A 21,950-nucleotide genomic window follows, 5' to 3' on the forward strand; every position below is an offset into this window, starting at 1 on the left:
GCTAATGGTCTTCAATAGCAATTATAAGCGATTTGCGAAACTATATTTAAACAGCTAACTGACCCTGACAGAACGTGAGCCAATATCACGTATCTGCTTATAATTAAATTGTATCGCTCTGATGGCGAATTAATTCAATTTTATTTCCGCAACCAGCCCTCTGAGTAGAAAAGGCACTTAAACCTATGTGAGCCAAAAGGCACACCTCCGAAAGTACAAATGAAAAAACGTGCAAACAGTCAAGGCAGCCAAAATGAATGTCGTGCCGAGCAAAATGATAAACGAGAGCTGGGAGGAAAGTATTTTTTTTTGGGGCCAAAAAGAAAGGAAATTGAGATTATACTTGAGATAATACTTCAAGAGGTGCTTTGAACTTTAAATGGAAAGCTAAAACTAAATAAAAGTATTAATACGTTGTATGGAAAATTTAAAAGAGGTAATATACATACATTCTATTATAATTACAATTTAATATCAGCCAAATAGGTATTTAATATTGGTTTGCTTAAAGTTTATAGGCTAAATTCTTTAGTAACTATCTTAAATCTAGAACTGCATTCAATAAAATAATATTAAATACATTTTTTTGTTGTCATCTCTAATCTCACCTGATTGCAAAAAGTTCACTTTGAACACTGCTTCGCTTTTTGCCCGCAGATAAATGCCAGAAATTGATGAGACAACTCTCGAACTTCCACTTTTATTTGGTTTCGCCGTGAAAAATAAACCACTTTCTTCTCTCGCACTTATTTCAACTTGGTGCGGCGCTTATTGCAATTTACTGACTCCGCACGTGACAAACGAGCCGCACGTTTCGCCCATTGTACGCGACATCCTACGGATAGCACATACGCACCGTTGGCCGGGTGACTTATTTATAGCCCAGTCGACTAAATGAGCAGAAATTCTTGCTTCCAGTGTAAGCACAGACATTAATTTGAAGCTTGCGGCAAGTCGGTCGCTCGGTCATATTGCAAATTGATTTTATCCTACGCATTAATTAAAATCATGGTCGTGCGGTCAAAATTGGAATCACAGGCAGAAATCCCGAAATTCTGGAAACAAACGCACTGATGAAGATAAATCACAATGGAAAATTACTTAGAATGTCAGGCGTATTTGATATTTTGACAACAAGCTCACATATCGACGAACGTGCACTGAAAATAATGTATTGAAATGCTTTACTTTAGCTGTTTAATAAAATTCGTATTAAAAATATTTATCTCATCGTTTAAGAATAAAGCTAATGGTAATTGTTCCCCTACTCTTCGTGTTCGACTTTAAAGTATTTGCATAGATCCAAAAACTTCACTTCCAAATTCAACCACTTAAGTTTTTTGATTACGATTTAGAAGTGGCATACCTCTATGAGTTTGTAGGTTAATTCTCTAAAAACCTACATTCAAAGTATTTTATTAATCAAGGATCAAAATTTTAACACATTTTCATGTAACATTTTTCAGAATTTCCAAGAATGGGAACCCAAAACTGCACATCTTACTTTCATAACTTGGGTAATTGTATCCCGATTAAGACATGGGATACCTCTATGAGCTTGTTGTGGAATTCTCTAATGTTTTACTAAATATTTCTTTTAGGCGAGTGTCAAAATTTTAGCCCATTTACATTTTTCAGTATTTCCAATGGCTTTCAGAATGGGAACCCAAAACTGAATTTCTAACATTCATAACTTGAGTAAATGTATCCCGATTTAAGCATGGGATACCTCTATGAGTTTGTGGCAAAATTCTCTAATAATCTACATCTAGTTATTTCTTTTTAACGAGGGTCAAAATTTTAACCCATTTTCATGTTAGATTTTTAAGTATTTTCATTGGCCTTCAGAAGGGGAACCCAAAACCGCACTTCTTACTTTCATAACTTTGGTATTTATATCCCGATTTAGACATGGGATTCCTCTATGAGCTTGTAGTGAAATATTCTAATATTCTACGTTAAAATATTTCTTTTTTACGAGGGTCAAAATTTTAACCCATTTTTATGTTAGATTTTTAAGTATTTCCATTGGCCTTCAGAAGGGGAACCCAAAACCGCACTTCTAACTTTCATAACTTGAGTAATTGTATCCCGATTTAGACATGGGATACCTCTATGAGTTTGTGGTGAAATTATGCAATATTATACATTAAAATATTTCGTTTTCAAGAGGGTCAAAATTTTAACCCATGTTCATGTTCGAATTTTCCGTATTTCAGAACCCAAAACTGCACTTCCAAATTCCATTACTTAAGAATTAATGTACTTCTTAGTTGTTGACTATTAACTTGTGGCTTTCCTACTTTCTAGTACCAAATTTCTTTCTGTGCACCTTGTTTACGGACTACTAAATTCATTTTAGCCCCGAGAAGACGCACAGAGTTGCAAACATGCATCAGCATCTTTGGCTCAGTTGCCGTATAATATGATACACATGGCAGATTGTTTGTTGACCAGCTCTCATTTCTGTTTGTCTTGGCAACGTCGATGCCTGAAAATCATTAATTTGTGTTACGGATTGTAGCTGCAGAATGCTAACTACGTGCCCCGGGCAATGGCGAACAGCTCAGAGACACATTAAAGGCGTTAAATGGCGCACTAATAGTCACGTTGCCTCCGTCGGCTCCGAAAACCAATGACAACAAAGCATCCAAATAAAAATGTTGCCGTATCTGGTGTTAGCCCGGGGAAAAGCCTGAAATTGGCCCCACTATTCCGTACCCCGAAACGTGTGAATCGCCAGACGCGAAAAGTCACGGAGCAGCAAGCCGAAACGGAAGGCGGAGAAAACGGGGAAAATAACTCGGGGAAAAGGACCCTGGAAAAGTCGACGTGTCTCTGAAATATATTACCAAAGCTGAAATTGAGGCGAAACATGGAGAAATTGTCCGAGCAGAACTGGCTGCCACCAAGATGGGATTGGAAAACGAAAGATATCCAGATGAGATTGACAAAGATATTGAAGAGGGCCAACGGGACTTTAAATTCTATTCTTTAAATGCTATTCTATAATCTAGAGTTACTAAAAATATTAAAAATATGTCTTACTATCCATACCATACAGTTTAAAAGAAAGGTTTTCCAACATTAAATATTACATAATTATGTATATTCACTAAACCAAATGAACATAGCTAAAACTGTTTTTCAGTATAGTTTGGCATTTATACTCGAAGTTGAATAAAATTTCAAAGATAAAAAGTATTTTAAAAATATTAGTTTTACATCGAAATGGCGCTCAGAGCAATCCAATTAAGGGGCAACAGCAGCACAAAGACCCCAAGAAACCGAAGTCTAACACCTGGAAATCGGAGTAGATCGGCAAGTAACCTCAAATTGGAACTCCGCAGATTAGCCAATCGCAAAAAAAAGGCTGATTATCTATTGAGATTGGCGTACAATATTCGAAATGCAAGGATCAGACAGCTGAACCGAATAATAACCCAAAAGCAACTAGAGCAGAAAAATCGATCTAAAATGCTGCGAGATCGTAGTTACCAACACTTTCGCAAACTCTTTTATCAAATGAGTCTGGAAATGGACAAAGAAATTTTGCAGGCTCAAAATGTTTTGAACAATAAGAAAAAGAATCGCGAATATATCAAAAGAGAAATAAAGATAATTAAGAAACTGTCTAAAAAGTCACCTCAGGCATGGGCACACTTTAAGAGTTACATACGAAAAATTGAAATGGCATATGCTGGCATTGTTCCCTTGGAAGAGGCCCTCAAACAAAGACCTAAAGAGATCCGAAACGGAGATCATAAACCCGAATCATCATTTCCAACCGATCCCAAAAATGATAAAAGTCTTAAGAAAGATTCTAAAATTAAATTCAAGTTTCAGTCTGAAATCTGCAAACGAACCCCATCACCATCTTGCAATATCATCCAGGGTCCTTATAGTGTTCCCAAGCCCCATAACTTTATAAGAACTCACTCATCATCAAACGAAAACAGACAAGCGCCAAAACTATACCAAAAAATCAAAAAACAAAAGGGCGAGGAAAGCTCACAATTATTGAAGCTCAGAGATGGTTTAAGTAAGGACACTCGCATGATACGTCACCTTGAAAAATCTCTGATTTCGATAATAAATAAAACACAAAAAAAATATAACAATAAGAAAAGTAAGAACAGCACAAGTCACAGTCTAATAAAAAAGCGGAGTAAAATTCGCAGCCAAAGTCGTAGTCAAAGTCAAAACCGCAGTAAAAGTCACAGCCTAAGTAGCAGTCGAAGTCAAAGTAAAAATCGAAGTAAAAATGTAGCAGTAAAAAAAATTAGCAGTAAAAATCGCATGCAATTTCGAAGCCAAAGTAACGATCAAACTTCAAGTGCCAACCAAAATCAAAATCATGTTCTAAACGGCGTTCACAGTCCCACTAAAAATAAAAGTAAAATAAGCATTCATATTAGTCTTAGCGATCCCAGAACATACACAAGTCGAAGTCAAATCCCCAGTCACAGTGAAAACCGCAGTCAAAGTCGTAGTAAAATCAGAAGTCGAAGTAAGAGTCGCAGAAAAATTCGCAATAAAAGTCGCTCTCGTAGTAAAAGCCGAATTAGAAATCGTAGTCAAAGTCGCAGCAAAGAACTCAGTACAATTCGCAGTAAAAACCGTAGTAAAAGTCGCAGTCAAAACCGCAGTAAAAATCTAAGAAAAACCAAAAATGCAATTCTCAATCATAATCGCACTCAAAATGAAACCGAAAACCGAACTCTAAATCACAATAAAATCAGTAAACAAAGTCACAATAAAAATCGTAATAGAAAACAACATCGCAGTGAAAGTCGCATTATGAAAAGGAGTAGAAGTCAGAAAAAAATGAAAACTCTGTTTAAAGGTCTCCCGCAAAAGGAAAGTAAAGTTCACATTTTAAGCCACATAGAAAGTAAAACAAGTGCTACAAGTAGAAGCACTCATATACCGGCTGCAATCAAAAGAAAGATGGCTTTGGATGAAAAAAAGATTCAAAACGGTGAGACAACCTCTAGCCACTTGATGATCAGGGCCCTGCGAAAGTTCAAGAAGTTTAGGATAAGTGAATCTAGCTCCATGGCTTTGGGTGCAAAGAAACCAAAGGCAATACCTGGCATTTTGAGGAAATCCGGGACATCGATCGGATCTGGGAGCATTGAAGTTCAAATAGGAGTGGCTCAGCAATTGAACACCAATCCAGCAGGGAAGCAACCTCACTCAGTCGAAGAACCCAAAAAGGATTTAAACACCAATCCAGCCGAGAAGCAACCACACTCAGTCGAAGAACCCAAGAACATGGTGAACTTTTTGTCTGAAAGGAAAAGATTTTTCGATGCTTCTGGTTCAGTGCATGAAGATGGCGTAGATGAAGACATCGCACATGAATACCACGATGAGGATGGAGAGGATAATCATAATGTTATGGCCACAGAACATGGAGCTGGCGATGGTCATGCCGGAAGTAGAAAATGGGCACCTTCGCACAGAAATACCCCTCCCACTCGGTTCACTCATGATCTGATTTCCGGAGCTCACGATCATGACCTGCACGAACTTGTGGGAGAACATGCAGGGGAACTAAAGCAAGTGTTTAGTCTGCTGATGCAGGACAGATCACCAACCAAGGCCACCGATCTACTTTTGCTAAAGAGGTACAGTGCTCACTCCAAAGGATATGATGATACATTGCAGAAGCTACACCATAGACGCTTGAAGCGGTGCCATACCGCCTACGAAAAGATACTGAACGAGGCGGAGTTTGAGGGGCTCAAGAAACAGATGGGTTCCAGAATGAGGCGGGTCTTACGGTCTTCGGTTTTGCCGGAACAAGTCAGTAAAGCCTCAAGTTCAACTGACGACCTTGAGGATTTGTCGGTAAACAATCACTACGATGTAGAAGGTGGGACTATAAAAACCCTATATAATTAGAAATTCATTTAATATAAATAATATTTCTTCTTCCTATCAAAGGTATGCTTAAACGTTGGGAAAAATTCTTTAATGAGCAGACCAAAACACCATTTCAATTGGAGCTGGAAAGAAAACATGAGAAGACCTTAAAGGAAAAATTGAAACTTCGCAGAAAACAAAGATCCCTATCGCGGGGGTCTTCCTCTTCCCGCAGCAAAAGTCCGCGACGTTTTGATCTTGCAAAGCATTTCAGTCATCCACGATTGACGGCCCGCCAAAAAAAAGTCGAGAAGCTCATTTCTCAGTCCCTTCCCGTTCTTAGTCCAGTTAAAAACACCTACAAGTGCTCCATATGTGGTTTAAGTCTTAGTCATTGCAGCTCCATTAGCGTTCATATAGAAAAATGCTATTGTGATTGACCTTGCTAAAAGATATATTGTAAATAAATAATACTTGTGGATTAATACTTACTTTAATTGAGGTGAACAGATAAGTTATAATTATTATTTATTTTATAATTATTCTGGATAATTTTGCAAACTGCACAGTAATAGATCAAATAGATTATTAAAACAATTTCAAATATTGCACATTTTTTGAAGAAATTCTATAAATTACTTGGAATTTTTAAGGACCACCAATCATTTTCAAAAAATTCCTCCGGAAAAGTTCAGCAGCAATTTTTAATATCGTTTGCCTTAACTTAAGCCCCCATCGTATGGCTTTAATGCAATAATGCTGTGCGCTACCACATAGTTGCCGCTTCACAGTTTTCGGGATCGCTGGATATGCAGGAGAAAAAAACGTGGCCACATAAAAACAGCACCGGAAAAAGGGAGAAAAAGTGTGCTGGCCATGTCTTCAATCAGCGTGGGGTGGTGGATACAGAGTGATGGAGGAGGTGGCAAGGACGTTTTGCACTAAATTGAAATACTTTTTACGACTTCCGGTGTTTTGCTGAGCTGCAAACATTTCTTTGTATTGCACGACACTGTGTGTGTGAATAAAGTATTTTGAGAGTTTGCTACATGACAAATAACTGCTTATGTATGTCCTTTCCACCTCTCTCACACGCACACACACACACGCGTCTAACCATTTGCACACACACAGAGACGCTGATTCGTAGCTTTGGGGCCGCAGCAACAATGTGTCTTCGTTTCCGTCATGGCTGCCATTTCCGGCTAGCGAATTTCAGCAGAGCTTCCCCACCAAACCTTTATTAAAAAAAAAGTTGAACCCAGCCTGCACTGAAAATAAAAATCGTGGTGATCGAAGTTCCTTAATATTAATTAACTTATTATTATTGTATGTTAAGTAAATAAATATAATACTTAATAGTTCGTATTTTAAATCATAGCCTATTTTGTATTTAAATTAATTCCAACTGTATCTACAAATAAAAAAAATCTTTTATAAAAAGCTGTTTACTATTTTTTAAGCATTTGTGATATTAACAATACAAATTTTACAGCAAAACAAGAAAAATTTAATAAATTACACATTGCCTTGACACATTACATTAAAGAATACAATTTGTATTCACATTGTTAAAAAGAAAGGTACCAATGTATTTTAAAAAATCCTTTAAGAATTGCTTAAAGGCAAAACAAATTTGTAGAGTTTCCCATTTCACAACAAAATTAATATTTTATTTTTCGGTATTTAAAATAAACAACATTAATTATACGAAAAAAAATATCATATTTTAAAAACCCCTGTTAATGTTTATTATTCCAATAGAAATATTTTTTATACCCGTTACTCGTAGAGTAAAAGGGTGTACTAGATTCGTCGGAAAGTATGTAACAGGCAGAAGGAAGCGTTTCCGACCCCATAAAGTATATATATTCTTGATCAGGATCACTAGCCGAGTCGATCTAGCCATGTCCGTCTGTCCGTCTGTCCGTCTGTCCGTCTGTCCGTCTGTCCGTCTGTCCGTCTGTCCGTCTGTCCGTATGAACGCTGAGATCTTGGAAACTATAAGAGCTACAATACTGGGATTAGGCATGCAGATTCCTGAGATTCCTGCGCAGCGCAAGTTTGTTTCAAAAGAGTGCCACGCCCACTCTAACGCCCACAAACCGCCCAAAACTGTGGCTCCTACAGTTTTGATGCTAGAACAAAAATTTTAACTGAAATGTATTGTTCTCATCAATACCTACCGACTGACCTAAAAAAAGTTTGCCACGCCTACTTTAACGCCCACAAACCGCCCACAAACTTCAAAAAATCGTAAATATGAACGCGGATATCTCGGAAAATATCAAAGATAGAGAAACGAGATTTCAGATTTAGATTCCGTAGGCTTGAGCGCAGCGCAAGTTTATTACGCGAATATGCCACGCCCACTCCAACGCCCACAAACCGCCCAAGTCTGTGGCGCCCACAATTTTCATGGTAGATAAAAAATTTAAACTGAAATGTATTGGTCTCGTCAATACCTATCGATTGATTTCAAAAAAACTTTGCCACGCCCACTCTAACGCCCACAACGCTTAAATCTGTCTACCGCCGGTAGGTGGCGCATTTGCTGCTTGCATATCTCCATTTTCCTTTGGTCCCTTTAGCTGAGTAACGGGTATCTGATAGTCGAGGTACTCGACTATAGCGTTCTTCCTTGTTTTATTTTCAAAAAGCCAGCTGGGGGAAATTCTCCCAGTGCACTTACATATAACGCCATGCATGTATGGAACCATCCGTCTGGAGCTGCTCATGTGAGTGTGTTCGGGTAAATTGATTGAAATGACCAGCGGCGGATGTGCCCCAAGCGGAGGAGCCATGGCGCCCAACGGAAGGGCATCAACTGCTGCTCGTTCATTTTGCCTTTTGGCCGCTCTAGCCGCCTTGGAGGATGTTGCTTGTATCTCGTAGGTTGTGTTCCGTATTTTGTATCTTGCTGCTCTTTGGCTCATTGCGGGCCAGGCTTTTATTTTCATTTGTCAGGCAGTTTATTGCCTGCTTGGTTCTGTTGATTTTCTGTTCGCTTTGTCGGCATTTTCCTTAGGCCCTAAAAACACATATATATATTGTCCTGCTTTTCTTTTTTCCGCTTCCCTTTTCCCTTGAACTCACCCCCCTTTCTTGATTTCTTCTTCTTTGTTCTGGGCCTAAACTTAGCTGTCCAATTTCCATGATTGCCATTGATGTGTGGGGGTTGTTGTCGATGTTTTGCTGCTGTTTTCCTGTTTCCGGTTGCCTGGTAAATACCCATCATTACCATCCACTGGACACCAGCTGAGACATGGATTAGGGACCAAGTTTCGACTGCTTAATTTGTTCGGAATTTATGAGCTTTGATTATTTGCAGAACCTTGTAGTTTTTGGCTTTGTTACAAAGGATTTGTCCGCAAATTAATTAACATTCGCCCCTGTTCTTGTTTCAGTTTCGGCTCGTTGTCAATTTATGCTAACTGCCCCAAATGTTAAGCTCAATTAGGGAATTTGGTCGCAAAAACCAACGCCCAGAAATGCTGTTTTCGGCATTATCGGACTATGTAGGGGGGCTCAGGCAATTCCTTACAAATTTTAGAATGCACAACATTGATTTAGTTACATGTTATAATCAAATACAAATGTCTTTTACCTTTCACAAATTGATAACCAATTTATTGAACAAATTTGTATTCCTGCAACTCTAAATCGAACTTAAGTACAAATTTCCTAAGCCCCCTGATGAAATCTTCGCAAAACGCCACTGGTCGGGTTTGTATTTTATGGATCAACAAGAAAATAAACAAAAATAATGCCAAAACTTTATCGTGGCCCGGGCTCTTCTGCAGAGGCGGAAAACTCAATTGAAAAGTTTGCTGTTCATTTCCGGTTGCGAGTGCGGAAGCCAGGGGGCTGGAAAAGCGGGTGGCGTAGGCAAAAGTGGGTGGTGCAAACCCCGGCACAACCGGAAGCGGGAGGTGTCGACCAACAGGGAAATGCATTTGAATCTAATATGGCGTTCAGTTTTCCGTTTCCACAGTTCAGCGACAGTTTCAACTATTCGTCCTTCGTCCCCCTTCCCCCGCAGCATCCTTGTTTGTATCTAGTTGTGCATAAATTAACTTTGTCGCTTTTTACTCCCCTTTTAATTCACTTTTTGCGCGGACATCGTCGACGTCATTTAGCGCATTGCTGGCGCTTTGTTAATTCAAAAAGTTTTAATAATTTTACTTTTCAACAACTCGTGCTTGTACTGCAAAAACGCAGCAACAAGTTGGCATATCTATGTGCATGTGCCGGGGATATGAACTGCCTTTAACCCCAGCTCCTTTCGCCTGTTTTGCATATTCTAGTGGGGCACTTTCTTTCACGCGTATCTCGCTTTGATGACTTCTGAGACAGGGAGTGTCCTTAAATGCCGCACAGCGAAAAGGAAACTTTTCGCCTGGCTGAATGCCAAAGGAAATGATAAGACTCAAATGGCAAAGCTCCGCTTGAGCTGCATTTAGGGAATAAAGTTTTCCCGTCGAGGGTTAATTGTTTTAAGATATACCCTTAATATACCTATTACTAAGCGGTTTTATTCTTTAATTTATTTGTCAATGATGTTGTATAGTACTAGCTTCAATGGTCACCTATTATAATTTTTAATAAAGTAATATAAAAATCAAAAAAATATGTTAATGATATTTATATGATTGTTTTTAACAGAACATAAAAATAAGAGATCATTTTTTCCTCTTCCCAAGCATTTCCTGCTTTTTGTGAACCACTTTCGGAGTACCAATGAGTTTGATAGCCTAGCCCTAGTCCTGAAGTTCCTAGATCCATCAGTAAATGAAAACACTTGACAAATGTGCTAGCTCTGACAGGCTGATCCATAAATGCCAGCCACTGACCACACGAACGCCCTCATTCGCCGGCCACTCAAGTTAATTCAATGCGAAAGTCTCACACATTGCCATAAAAACAACAAGTAAGCACTCGAGGCTTAAAGTCCTTCCAGGAGCAGCAATGGCAGTAGTTCAGGAACAGGAACAGGAGCAGTAACTGGAGGAGGAGGAGGAGGAGCAGCACGAGTGGGCCAGTAACTAGGACTGGAAGTGGATGTGGTTGTGGATGTGGAGCATCTGCTGTCCGGAAGTGGCTGCCACTTGTGTAAGTGTCGCGTGCTGCATTTGTTGTTGCCGCTCATGTAGTCGCACTCGTTCTTGTTGCTCTTGCCACTTTTTATTGTGCTCATAATTTGTTGGAGTTAGGACGGCAGCAACTTGACACTGACAGCCGGCGATGAAGAGGACCACACACAGCGAGAAATTAATGGGTCGCACTCGTTTTCAATTCGCATTCGACCTGGGTTGTAAATAATCGGAATGGAAAAAAATGTAGAAAAAAGGGCCTACTTTATAAATATAATGAAAAGGGATTAACATGAAATATTTAAATGATTCTATTTAAAATATAACTTATTTATTATCATACCATTTGATATAGTAATTATGTGTTAATAAATATAAGAAGAGAGCAGAAAATCAAATCCGAATATAAAAGACTATTTTAAAGGTTACATTTAAAAAATATAGTTCATATATACATAATAATTCATTGAAGTATAATATATGAAGATTTTTTAATAGTCTTGCTGACACTTTTCCATGTGTTACATAGAAATATATATAAAAAAGGTAACAGATTACAATGAATCATTCTCTTATCCTAGAAACCTTGATTGTTTTATTTAGACTGCAGAAACATCATAAAGTATAAGACCTTAACTGTTATGACTTCATTCTCCGTGCATATTTGCATCCTGGACTGCCCCAGTTAGCCATTTCCCAAAACTGCAACCAACAGTGTTACCTAATTGCCTCTCGACTGTGCCAACAATCAGACATTGATTGGTTGATCCACTAAGCCGGCCAAAGCCCAATCCAGTCCCAAACGCAACTCAATCAGCAATTAGTCAGTTTGCAAAATCCCGAGTTCATAATTCAAAATTGGCACATGCAAATGCCCAAATGCATCCGCACTAATTGAAATTTATGGCATTGCGGCCGAGTGGTGAGTAAAGTTTTTCCACTGCCATCTCTGGGCATCAGGTCGCATTAGAATCGTCCAGCGAATTTCACAATTTGCAATTTACAATTTGCTGCACCATGGGCCCACGGAAAATGATATTGCAGCTGATGATGATGATGAAGCGGACGGGACAGGCCATAATGTTCATCGTGGGGCCGTAGATTAGCGTCCAAGAGCACGGCTTCCGGCAGTTAACGAGCTGCAGACCGTTGACAGGATGAATTAACGATTGTCCAGCCCTCCAATTGACCATCCCAGTCACTGCTCACCGAACCACTGCTCATCCCTTTGGAGCTAGTGTGTAAGTACACATGAGAAGCCCTATTCCATTATCTTAAATCGATTTATGCAAATTTTTTACAATAATACACGCCTCTTCATTTTCTTATTTTTCCAGAAAGAGCTTTTTTGTATCTTTGATTGAATCTAAATATTAAATGAAAATATTACGCTGTTAAAGATCCAACAAAAAACATTTGTTATCATATGGTCCTTTTAGGTTCTCAATATAATACTTTTTATAATATAAACAAAACTTTTTTGAATTATAAAATATAAATAAAATAAACATAATAATAATATTTTCATATTTATGTATAATACGTTTTTGGGAAAATTTTAAATATTTCATTTATAAGTTTTTTAAAACTAAAAGTATCTATTACTGAGGTTTCAAAATGTATCTTCTTTTTATTCGCATCCCTGGAAATTTTTTGGAAATTCTTCATCACTTGTTTAGACCTTTTTTTGGCACCCCACTTACCCTTTCGTTTGGCCAATCCTGCCATAATTCGCAGCTGATGTCCATTTGTTTATGCATAGATAAAGAGAATGCTCACATAGGACACTCACACTCACACTACACTGGCACAAAACGAATAAACACAAACATAGCATACATTTCGGCTGCTATTTTCGCGTGGCCTTTGCATGTTAAGTTTATGTTTTATCGTTTATTGCGCACACTGACACAGGCATAAACGTATATTGCCCACATAATTTAACAAGCATTTTCATTTATATGCGCGTTTGTCTGTGTTTGTGTGGGCTTTTCTGTGTGCGGATGTGTAACATTTATGACCCCTGGGTGGTCAAGAAAGATGCACAGAAAGAAATAGGTAATGTTTGCTCTAAATGATAAATATCCCAATACAGAATATGTTTATATTTTAAACACACAGCATTACAATTAAAATATATATATTCTTTTATCTTAAAGAAAATACTTACGTGATAATAATATTTTTATTTTAATCATACAAAAATAATGGGGTATTAAGTAGCATTAATATTTTTAAAAGAAAATATTTATGTACCTATATTCCATTATTCCAACGATAATCCTTTCTTGATAATGATATGATAAAAACAAAAACTATTTGTATTATAATACAATAAATAAAATGTAATAGGTACTATTTCTTTTTATTATTGCCTGGGGTAATTTATATACCGATGTATTTATTTTTCCTGTGCAGATCCCACGGCATAAAGGCAGCTCCAGATGGCCAGCGAACTTGGGGGCACATGTCCACCAATGAGGCGTACTTAATGATTATAGCATTTGTTATTTTTATTTATTTATATTTATTTATCTGCCCGGTCGTCTTGGCCGTGGGCACTCGCTTTGTTTTGGCCATTATTTTTATGGCCCAGTAGGCCGGCTTCGCCCGGTGGCCATCGAACTGCCGTTGACCACTCCATTCATGTTTTGTTTTCGTGGGCTTACTCGTGAATATTTGCTCTGGATAAGCCGCTTAGCCCGGCGGCATCGACATTTATTGCCGTCAACTAATGTCCTGCAGCTATTTGTTGGACATTTAAGCCTGGTCCGGCGGCGATGAGCACATTTGGGGATTTGTTTTCGCTGGCGAACAATGAACTCCTCGGATTCCCGGCAACCAGTGACCTCTTTTCGGGCAAGTGAAGCTTATAAATGCCAAGAACAAATGAGCAAAAATTGCACATCCGCACGAGCGTCAAAAGGATAAGGCGGAAATGCAGGAGACAGTTTGGACTTGGAGTCCAGTCGCCATCTTGGTGGGCACTCCAAATAAATTCCGTACAAAAAGCACAAGCAAGCTCCAAAAATCCCGCCCATCTTCACTCCCCATAAAAATACTTGATGACAGTACCAGAGATGTTTCGGTTATGGGGTCTGTGTGTCCCCATTTTCTCTACCATCCGGGATATCATTTAATGTTTTGTTTCTTCCAGTGGGTTTTTCTCCATTTTGTGCAACCAAAATTGGCTTAAAACTGCTGCAAGTTCATAAAACAAACAACCAAATTTGAAAAGTTGCAAGTGGCAGCCGCAGACGGAAACTTTGCAGCTGAACTTGAAATTTACGTTAGTTAAATTATCAACTTTGGTATAAAAAAACTTTCATCACAAAACGAAGTTGATGTTTTGTTCGCTTGGTGAGTAAGGACTCCCTCTTTTTAAATCTGAGACCAATAAGCAAATAAAGAAATAGTTTTTAATCCAGAGTTTACAAACAAAATAAAATGAATTAGTAATCATATGTGGGATTAGGAAACCCACATACAATTTTAATATAATTTTACATAGTGTTCTGTATTATTCCGCTCTGACTGTAGTTTTTACTTCGAGGACATTGTAACCAACAGGCAGAAAGCCCACCCTCGCCAGTAATAAGCGTCATGTGTGTAATTTTGGCTTAAGAAGGCCAACAAAGTAGCCGCAGAGACTCGTGGGCGTGTTGAGCGGCTTAAATGTGAAACATTGTTGGTCATCCTGGCTTCCGTTTATTGGATTTACTCATACTGACCGAGAATGAGACGAAATTATAGTCGGCAGCCAGCGACTTTGGTTCACACTTAAGCCGCTTAGCCAGCGAAAAGCCAACTACAAATCACAACTTATTATAAAAGTTGAATCAACGTCAGGCAATTTATGGTGGCTGAAAATGAAGATCCATTTTATAAACAGGAAACTGACATGTTAAGTTGGCTAATTTGTACACGAGCTCATATGTTGCCGTTCTTCTTTATTCATTTACAAACATATTCCTGGCTTCATTCATTTTGCATTAAACTAGGCTTTAATAGTAATGAATACAATAACAAAACAATTTATAAATTTCACAAATTGAGTTTAGAAATGTGTGATTCTGTGTTTCAAGTTGTTATTGCCAATTATTTCAGACTAAACAGCGATCGTGGGATTAGTGGGAATGGATGGCGGGGGCCTGAGGCGGTAATTTTTTTTGGATAAAGCGGGGTCTATAAATACTTCCCAAGCGGTACTGAATCCACGAAGACTATGTTAGAGTAAACTAGATTAAATATGCACACGCATACGGATGTGTAACTATATTTGTATATAAATATAGAGGCTGTGTCGTTACTTCTATTCCTGATTCAGGTTCTTGATCACGTAATTAACAATGAGGGCAAATATCGCAAAGCAGATGATGATCACCAGGTTTGAATAGACGGACTGCCAGTTAAGGTAGGAATTCCGTGCACTATTCTGGAGTGCCGACGCTCCGCCGCCACCGGCCAAATCCGACTGACCCGCCGCCCCGCCATCAATGGCATCTCCCGCGTTCAGAGGATTGGCTAACCCACCTCCCGCCAGATTGCCATCCGCCGCTGCCAGGGCCGCACCATTGGCCATCCCATTGGAGCGCTTCGCTCCGCTTGAAGTGGAGGCAACTCCGCCCGCCGCAGCCGCCTGCGTTCCCTGCAATCGCAGCTTGATCTCGTCGACCACCTCGGGAAACAGCTCACAGAAGTTGGTGTTGCGCAGGTTAAATGCTAGCGATTTTTGAGCAAACATTTGCTTGTCATAGTTCGACGACTCGATGGATCCCAGTGTGGGTGTGCTCTCCAGCTGAAAGATAGATAGATTTTTACTATTTATGGATGATTATGTATTTGTAAAGGAACCTACCATGAAGCTCAACAGTCCAGTGAGAATTGTGCCCACACACCAAGTGGGGTTCCATGTGTCCGGATGAAAGTCTAATAAGCAAAGAGAAAAAATGCAAAATAAACATTTTTTAGATATTTTGTTTGCTTTTGAATACTTTTCTCTATTCTTAAATCAATTATCGTTTCATAGAAACATATTGTTTTCAAAAATCTCCAAACACACTTTGTAGAATCAATCTATAATATGGTTGCGTAGCTGAACTCGCTTATTGGAAAACGTTATAAATCAGATACAAACTAGATGATGATTAACGAAAAAGCCTTTAAAGCCTTTTCTAGTATAAGTGTTTCAGATAAGATAAGAAATCATTATTGTTTTTGTGTTATCTAAGAATTGTGCGTTGCCGAAAGAGAAAACTACGTGTATGAAGTGTAATATTAGCCTTTCAGGCTTTAGTAGATTGTTAAATTCAGATAATCTGAAATTCAGAAGACATGACGTAAAGACATAAAGATTATATCTTTAATCTATGATCTATGGTGTGATTTGTAATATATTGGGATATCTTTTACAGAACCAGGTTGTAAGCTTATCTGTTTAATATAGAAATTGCTCATACATATCTGGAAATGTAAAGGTATCATAAATAATGCTTAATGGGTAATTTCTTTATGTGTTTCTGTATGGGCTACTTCCATGCAATCAATGAATCTCAGTAGAAGCCACACAATGTAGTGCTATGTACTAAGCTGACTATTTCCCCGAGGTTTCTTCGCCGATTACTGGTGTAGGACCCATCCTAGAACCATCCTCATACCTGATATGCTCAAGCACAGCCTGGTGTTGGTCTTGAAGCGTCCGTTGGGCGTCAGCATGTAGATGGAGGGCGGCTTGAAGGGGAACTCGCGCGGGAAGAGCAGGGTGCCGTGGTAGTAGCCGCCGTAGTAGGGCGAGTCCTCCGGCCCCTTGACGCAGTAGTGCCACTCGAGGATGTTGTTGGGCAGCGGCTCGGCGGTGATGTAGGGCAGGGGATCGCGCTTGAGGCGCATATAGTCCTGCTTCATGCGCGACACGGCAGTGGGCTGCTTCCGACCGCCGGACGCCGACGACGAGGTCATATTTCCAATTGGTTTGGTTAATTTTTGTTAACTAAATCACAACCGCCCGTAGGGAAACTGAAAAGTTGAGCTGCTAATTTGGAGGCGACGATCGAACACGACTGGGCTACTGCGTTATTTCTCTCAGTGCAGCAGCTCTATTTGTAGATAAGCGATAGCGACGTGGCCCTGCAAAGTAATTTGCAAATCAATTTAGCTCCCCATGGCTATAACATCTGGTTGTATAGATATACATATGTGTATATATACGTACCTTCTTCAAATTTCGGAGCTATCAAAGGTTCTCCTGTTCGATTTGTTTATCCTTTCAGTCCCCGCATGCGATTCCTCAAACTCGATTGTTTATTGTTTAGTTTTCTAGTATATGCAAACAACCTCGGAATTGAATGCGTTTCCTAATTGTTGTTGCTGCTGTTACTGCGCTTTTGTTGATTTTTTTTAAATTGCAGCGAAATTGTGTGAGAAAACAACGCACACACACAGGCGCAGACGTACCCACATGCACACAATCAGGCACCCACACACGTGAAGGTGGACAATTAGGGCTGGAATTTGATGTATTTGATGTATCTATGGGCTTAATCCAGTGCAGTGGGCGGGCCGTAATCCGTTTAATCGCTTGTGAGCTCGTTGTTATGGGGTTTCCACCGCTGGCAAAGCGATAATTTCCTATTTTGATGGTAAAAAAAAATAGTTAAGTTTAGTGGTACCAGACGTTGAAATTAGTTTTACCCGAAATTAGTGTTACCAGAAAGTGAAAATACTTTTACGCCACATTTTTTCACACCTCGAATGTGGTTGATTACACTGTCCAAAATAAAGATTAATTCAAAAACAATAAATTTTATTTTAACGTTGTATGCTATGCGGAGAGGTATTTAAATACTATCAAGCTGGCAATATATAAACACAGCGCTTCTCAACTGTTTATCTGAAATCATAATAAATTTTACTTATTTTAAGAAATCGCTTTTGAGAACCACTCCAAAACCAAAAACACTGGGCCTTAAGACATGGACAATGACAATAAAATTGCTTTAACCCTATAGAATATACGTTTACCGATGCTAGCCTTGGTTAGCAAGATCCTATCAATATGCACAAGGCCTAAAAACAAGGCGAGCAATAAATAGCCGAGACTAGCAATAAGCCTAGAAAAAAACCAAGCAATAAGCACAGCAAAAAGCATAGCAGAGGATTATGATAAGAACTGATGACAAACCCGCCAAATTCATAGTTTTAATGACATAAACCTGTTTTCAAAACAGCATGTACATATAGACGAAAGGTTGCAGTTAAAGTACAGACAAGCTTTAAAACTGAAGTCAACAAATTTGGAACAAACAAAGTTGAAATATTTTCGAAAAAAATATTTTTTATATGTTGCCATGGATTTTGTTATTCCTTTTCTTTGGTGTAATTTTGTTCGTCTAAAATCGGATTGCATAATAAAATTTATATAAAAAATACTAATTTTGTAGTGTAATTCTTGGTTCAGCTTTTTTCTAGACTTTTTTCAGTGGGAAAACAGTCAGCTGTTGGCATCACTGATGGACGTCAGCTGTTTGTGCTTGGGTTCCCGCCCGCGATTGACAATTTTTTGTGGGTTTTCGCTGTTGTGTTTCAGTTAGAGTTTTTGCCTGATATAAAACGGGTACCTGGTCTTTAGAACGAGTCATAATGGGCAGTACGACAAAGTTTGTGAACGAATTCTGTGATATTATCGATTCCTATGGGGGACGAGATAAGGTAAAGCATAAAACCACGGCCCATTTCGGCAAGTAAATTTCCAAATAATTAGCCGCACACCTGTTTATTTACGTTTTTATCGAGTGTTTTTCCGAAAATGCTCAAATTTAAAAATCGCATCGTGGCATATTGACGGGTTTCGCTATGGACTGGTCCATAGAGGGGCTCGGTTGAAATCGAAAGTCAATCAACAGGTTTTCACGGTGTTGTGGTAGATGGCATTGGATTGGTGGTCTTGGGTCTTCAACAAGGAAGCATCGACCGTTTGGACCTTGCCTTACTTCTTTCGTATTCGCAATGGATTATGTGTTTCGCTTATTGCTTATCAGTCGCGGTTTGGCGGCGATCGTGTCAAGATAATGCTGAATACTATAGCCGGCAAACCATTAACCCGTTCCCAAATAAAGAGGATAATACGTTACGAACGAAAGGTTTGTTTGGTATACCCAATTGGAAACACGCAATGCAATTAGGAACACCCACTTCAACCACCTCCAGTTTTTGTACCCTTACAGGGGGTATTTAAGGAATGTTATGTTAGGGAAGAAAATACTATAATACTCTTTCTAGACTTTATTATCTGTTTTTCTGCATTATTATCCATCAATTCAGAAGATACTATAAGGTGTAATTGTCAATCGTTCACCAAAAAGGTAAAAGATCAATCCATAGTTACAATAATTTGAGACATTTATGGTATTTGTATATTTGTAATATTTATTTAAAGCTCTGTTATTAAAGAAATGATCCTAAATATACTTCTTATCGCGGCTATAAGGAATTTAGCGAGTTAATAATAAACATAAAGTTCAGAGTTTTGAATAACCGCAAGGGCATATAAACTTCCTCTATCCGAAGTTAGTAAACTTCATTGCATAAATAATTCATTGATGACAAAACAAGCAAATTGAAATATTAATGGGTAAACAACCAAACCACCCGAAACCCATCCTGGCAGTAGGACCACCAGGAGCACTCCACTGTCAGCCGTTCAACGAGATGATTGTAGCATTTGTTGTGTTCTTTTTATCGCTGATAGTATTTTATCTGTTTGTGACAACCAAGCAATTTCACAAATTGCAGGGGTGACTGGAGATTGGGGTCAGGTAAAGGTAAACAGAGATGCAAACTCTCGTGATAAAATAAACACTCGGCTCAGGAAAATGCGCAGAACCTGTTAAAATTACGACATTGAGTATATATATATGAAATTTGTATACCCGATTTTTTTTATTTTTCCCAGGTGATGAAGGCACTGTGCTACAGTGCCAAACTGGTGGCTGGCTATCATGCCAAGCGTAATCCGGATCTTGCCAAGCGCTACGCCACCGCCAGCTCAAAAATCTCGGGTGCGAGAGCCACCCTCCGCCTTATAGATGATATACCCATGATCCAATATGCATTGGAGTATGGATTGGGTGAGAATGAACCCGATCGCATAATGGCAGTGCTGGGAGTGACGGCCAACATCGTGGATCTGTTGTATTATCCCATCGAGAAGGTCTGCTGGCTGGCCGAGCACAAGATTGTGGACGTCAAAAATGCGGATAGTTGGGATAATGTCAACTCCATATTCTGGGTCCTCTCGGTGTACCTAAACCTTATGAGGTGAGAAAACCAGGGTAATCTGAAGATATTTGATTTTACAATGAGTTTGAGTACTGATAATTTAGTATTAACATGTTTCTTCCAGAACAATGCGGAATTTTTCTTTAAATCAGGACAAACTAAATCGCACCAACAATATAAACGAGTAAGTAGTGATATATACTTTTATAAACGACAACTTACAAACCTTCTAAATTTCCAGCTTGGATGTCAAAACCATCACCAAGCACCGCCTGGAGATGGTGTCCATCGTTCGGATCTCCCTCGACTTCGTACACGCCGTCAGTACGCTGCCCAAGGGATATTTGTGGGGCGGCAAGCTGTCCACCCTCCAGGTGGGGGCTATCGGCACCCTATCCGCCGGTCTGGGCATCTACCAGATCTTTGCCAAGAGTAAACTGAACAAGTAGTCGCGCCGCCTTTGTGTTTGCAATCCGTGTACTCGTATTTGTTGATCAGAATTTTTAAGCTAGTCGATAACCCTTTTTGTACGTTGCGTTTTTTGTACGGCACTCGCAGGTGTTTAGTCAGTAAGGTTCCTTAAAAAAGCACAAAATACACGCTGAATAATTATACAAAAAACAAGAAAGAGTTTTTGGTCTGTGTGTCCTTTATTATCTGTTACTTCTTTTATTGTGTTCTGTTAGATTCCGATACATGTAGTTCAGTTTATTTTTTGTGTTTGCCCTTCGTAGCCATCAAAATGGATTTAACTTAAAGTACAGGCTCCCGCTCCTATATATTGTCAGACCTCCGGCGAGGGTACTTTACCAGAGTTATTCATATTATTGGTTGTTCACGCGAACGATTTGTCGGTTTAGCAGTCATTGTATACAATGTTTCTTAGGCATATTTAAAATACTCATATGTCTGATATTATACTTGTTATGCATGGTTTCAGTTTAAATATTTGGATTTATAGATTACATGAGGGACCTGATCAGCTGCTTGGGCTGTTTCCCAATATCTGAGCTTTGGTTTTGGTTAAAAATAACATTCGTTAGTAAATATATTTCCATTGTACATAATTTATTTGCTTGTTTGTGCCGCAAGCGCGTAAATATTAACAGTTACTAGTTATTATCTTTGTTAGTTTGCTCTGCTTGACTGCTTCCATAGTTAAGCTCTTTAGATGTACGAAGTATGAATGAAGTTGTGTCTATCGTTTTATTATGGCCCTTATGTTTTCTGTTTATGCAACGGAGTTCGTTAAAATTCCCGTCATTTTGATAAAGATATTTTTTGGGATTTGTTAATTTTCGATAATATACCTAGCTACATGAGTTATATCCTTTAAATATTGTTATTAATATTATTTTAAATATCTCCATCTCCTTTTTCATTGCATATTCGATTGAAGTTTCTCGCTCCATTTACAAAAAAAGCCTCAAAAAGTTCCCAAAAAATGTTCATGCATTCAAAATATGTTCAACTTTGTTCCATTTGCTTTTGTAGTTGTGTGTGTATCTGTGTTCTTTATAACCATAATGCAATTTGAACTCTTGCTCATAACAATATATATTAATTATTAGTACATAAATAGGTATATATTTATATTTGTATTATATTGCATGATCAGCGTCCGAAGTTTAAAGCCTTCCAATCTAGGTTCTAACTTTTGCCTACAGTAAAACTGTATGTCCGTCCCATTTAGGGGTGCTATCGATATAT

The 21,950-nt window shown here is 38.7% G+C and overlaps 3 protein-coding genes across 3 annotated transcripts; 2 read left to right on the top strand and 1 right to left on the bottom strand.

Annotated features, from left to right (window-relative positions):
• Positions 1-3,168: 3,168 nt before the first annotated feature.
• On the top strand, positions 3,169-6,368 carry LOC119556295. Its single transcript, XM_037868368.1, has 2 exons — positions 3,169-5,881; positions 5,953-6,368. The coding sequence occupies exons 1-2, from the start codon at positions 3,232-3,234 to the stop codon at positions 6,309-6,311; spliced, it is 3,009 nt and encodes a 1,002-aa protein (XP_037724296.1). The 5' UTR covers positions 3,169-3,231; the 3' UTR covers positions 6,312-6,368.
• An 8,500-nt stretch (positions 6,369-14,868) lies between these two features.
• Positions 14,869-17,643, bottom strand: LOC119563157 (ubiquitin-conjugating enzyme E2 J2). Its single transcript, XM_037876416.1, has 4 exons — positions 17,176-17,643; positions 16,622-17,090; positions 15,823-15,893; positions 14,869-15,762 (listed from the first exon to the last, which is right to left on the bottom strand). Exons 2-4 carry the CDS (start codon positions 16,920-16,922, stop codon positions 15,277-15,279), a joined length of 858 nt encoding a protein of 285 aa, XP_037732344.1. The 5' UTR covers positions 16,923-17,090; positions 17,176-17,643; the 3' UTR covers positions 14,869-15,276.
• An 849-nt stretch (positions 17,644-18,492) lies between these two features.
• Positions 18,493-20,856, top strand: LOC119545774 (peroxisomal membrane protein 11C). The gene is made up of 4 exons (XM_037851624.1): positions 18,493-18,671; positions 19,915-20,279; positions 20,365-20,424; positions 20,482-20,856. Exons 1-4 carry the CDS (start codon positions 18,603-18,605, stop codon positions 20,687-20,689), a joined length of 702 nt encoding a protein of 233 aa, XP_037707552.1. The 5' UTR covers positions 18,493-18,602; the 3' UTR covers positions 20,690-20,856.
• The last annotated feature ends 1,094 nt before the right edge of the window (positions 20,857-21,950 follow it).

This window comes from Drosophila subpulchrella, chromosome 3R (genome assembly GCF_014743375.2).
Source record: "Drosophila subpulchrella strain 33 F10 #4 breed RU33 chromosome 3R, RU_Dsub_v1.1 Primary Assembly, whole genome shotgun sequence".
Taxonomy (NCBI): Eukaryota; Metazoa; Arthropoda; class Insecta; order Diptera; family Drosophilidae; genus Drosophila; species Drosophila subpulchrella.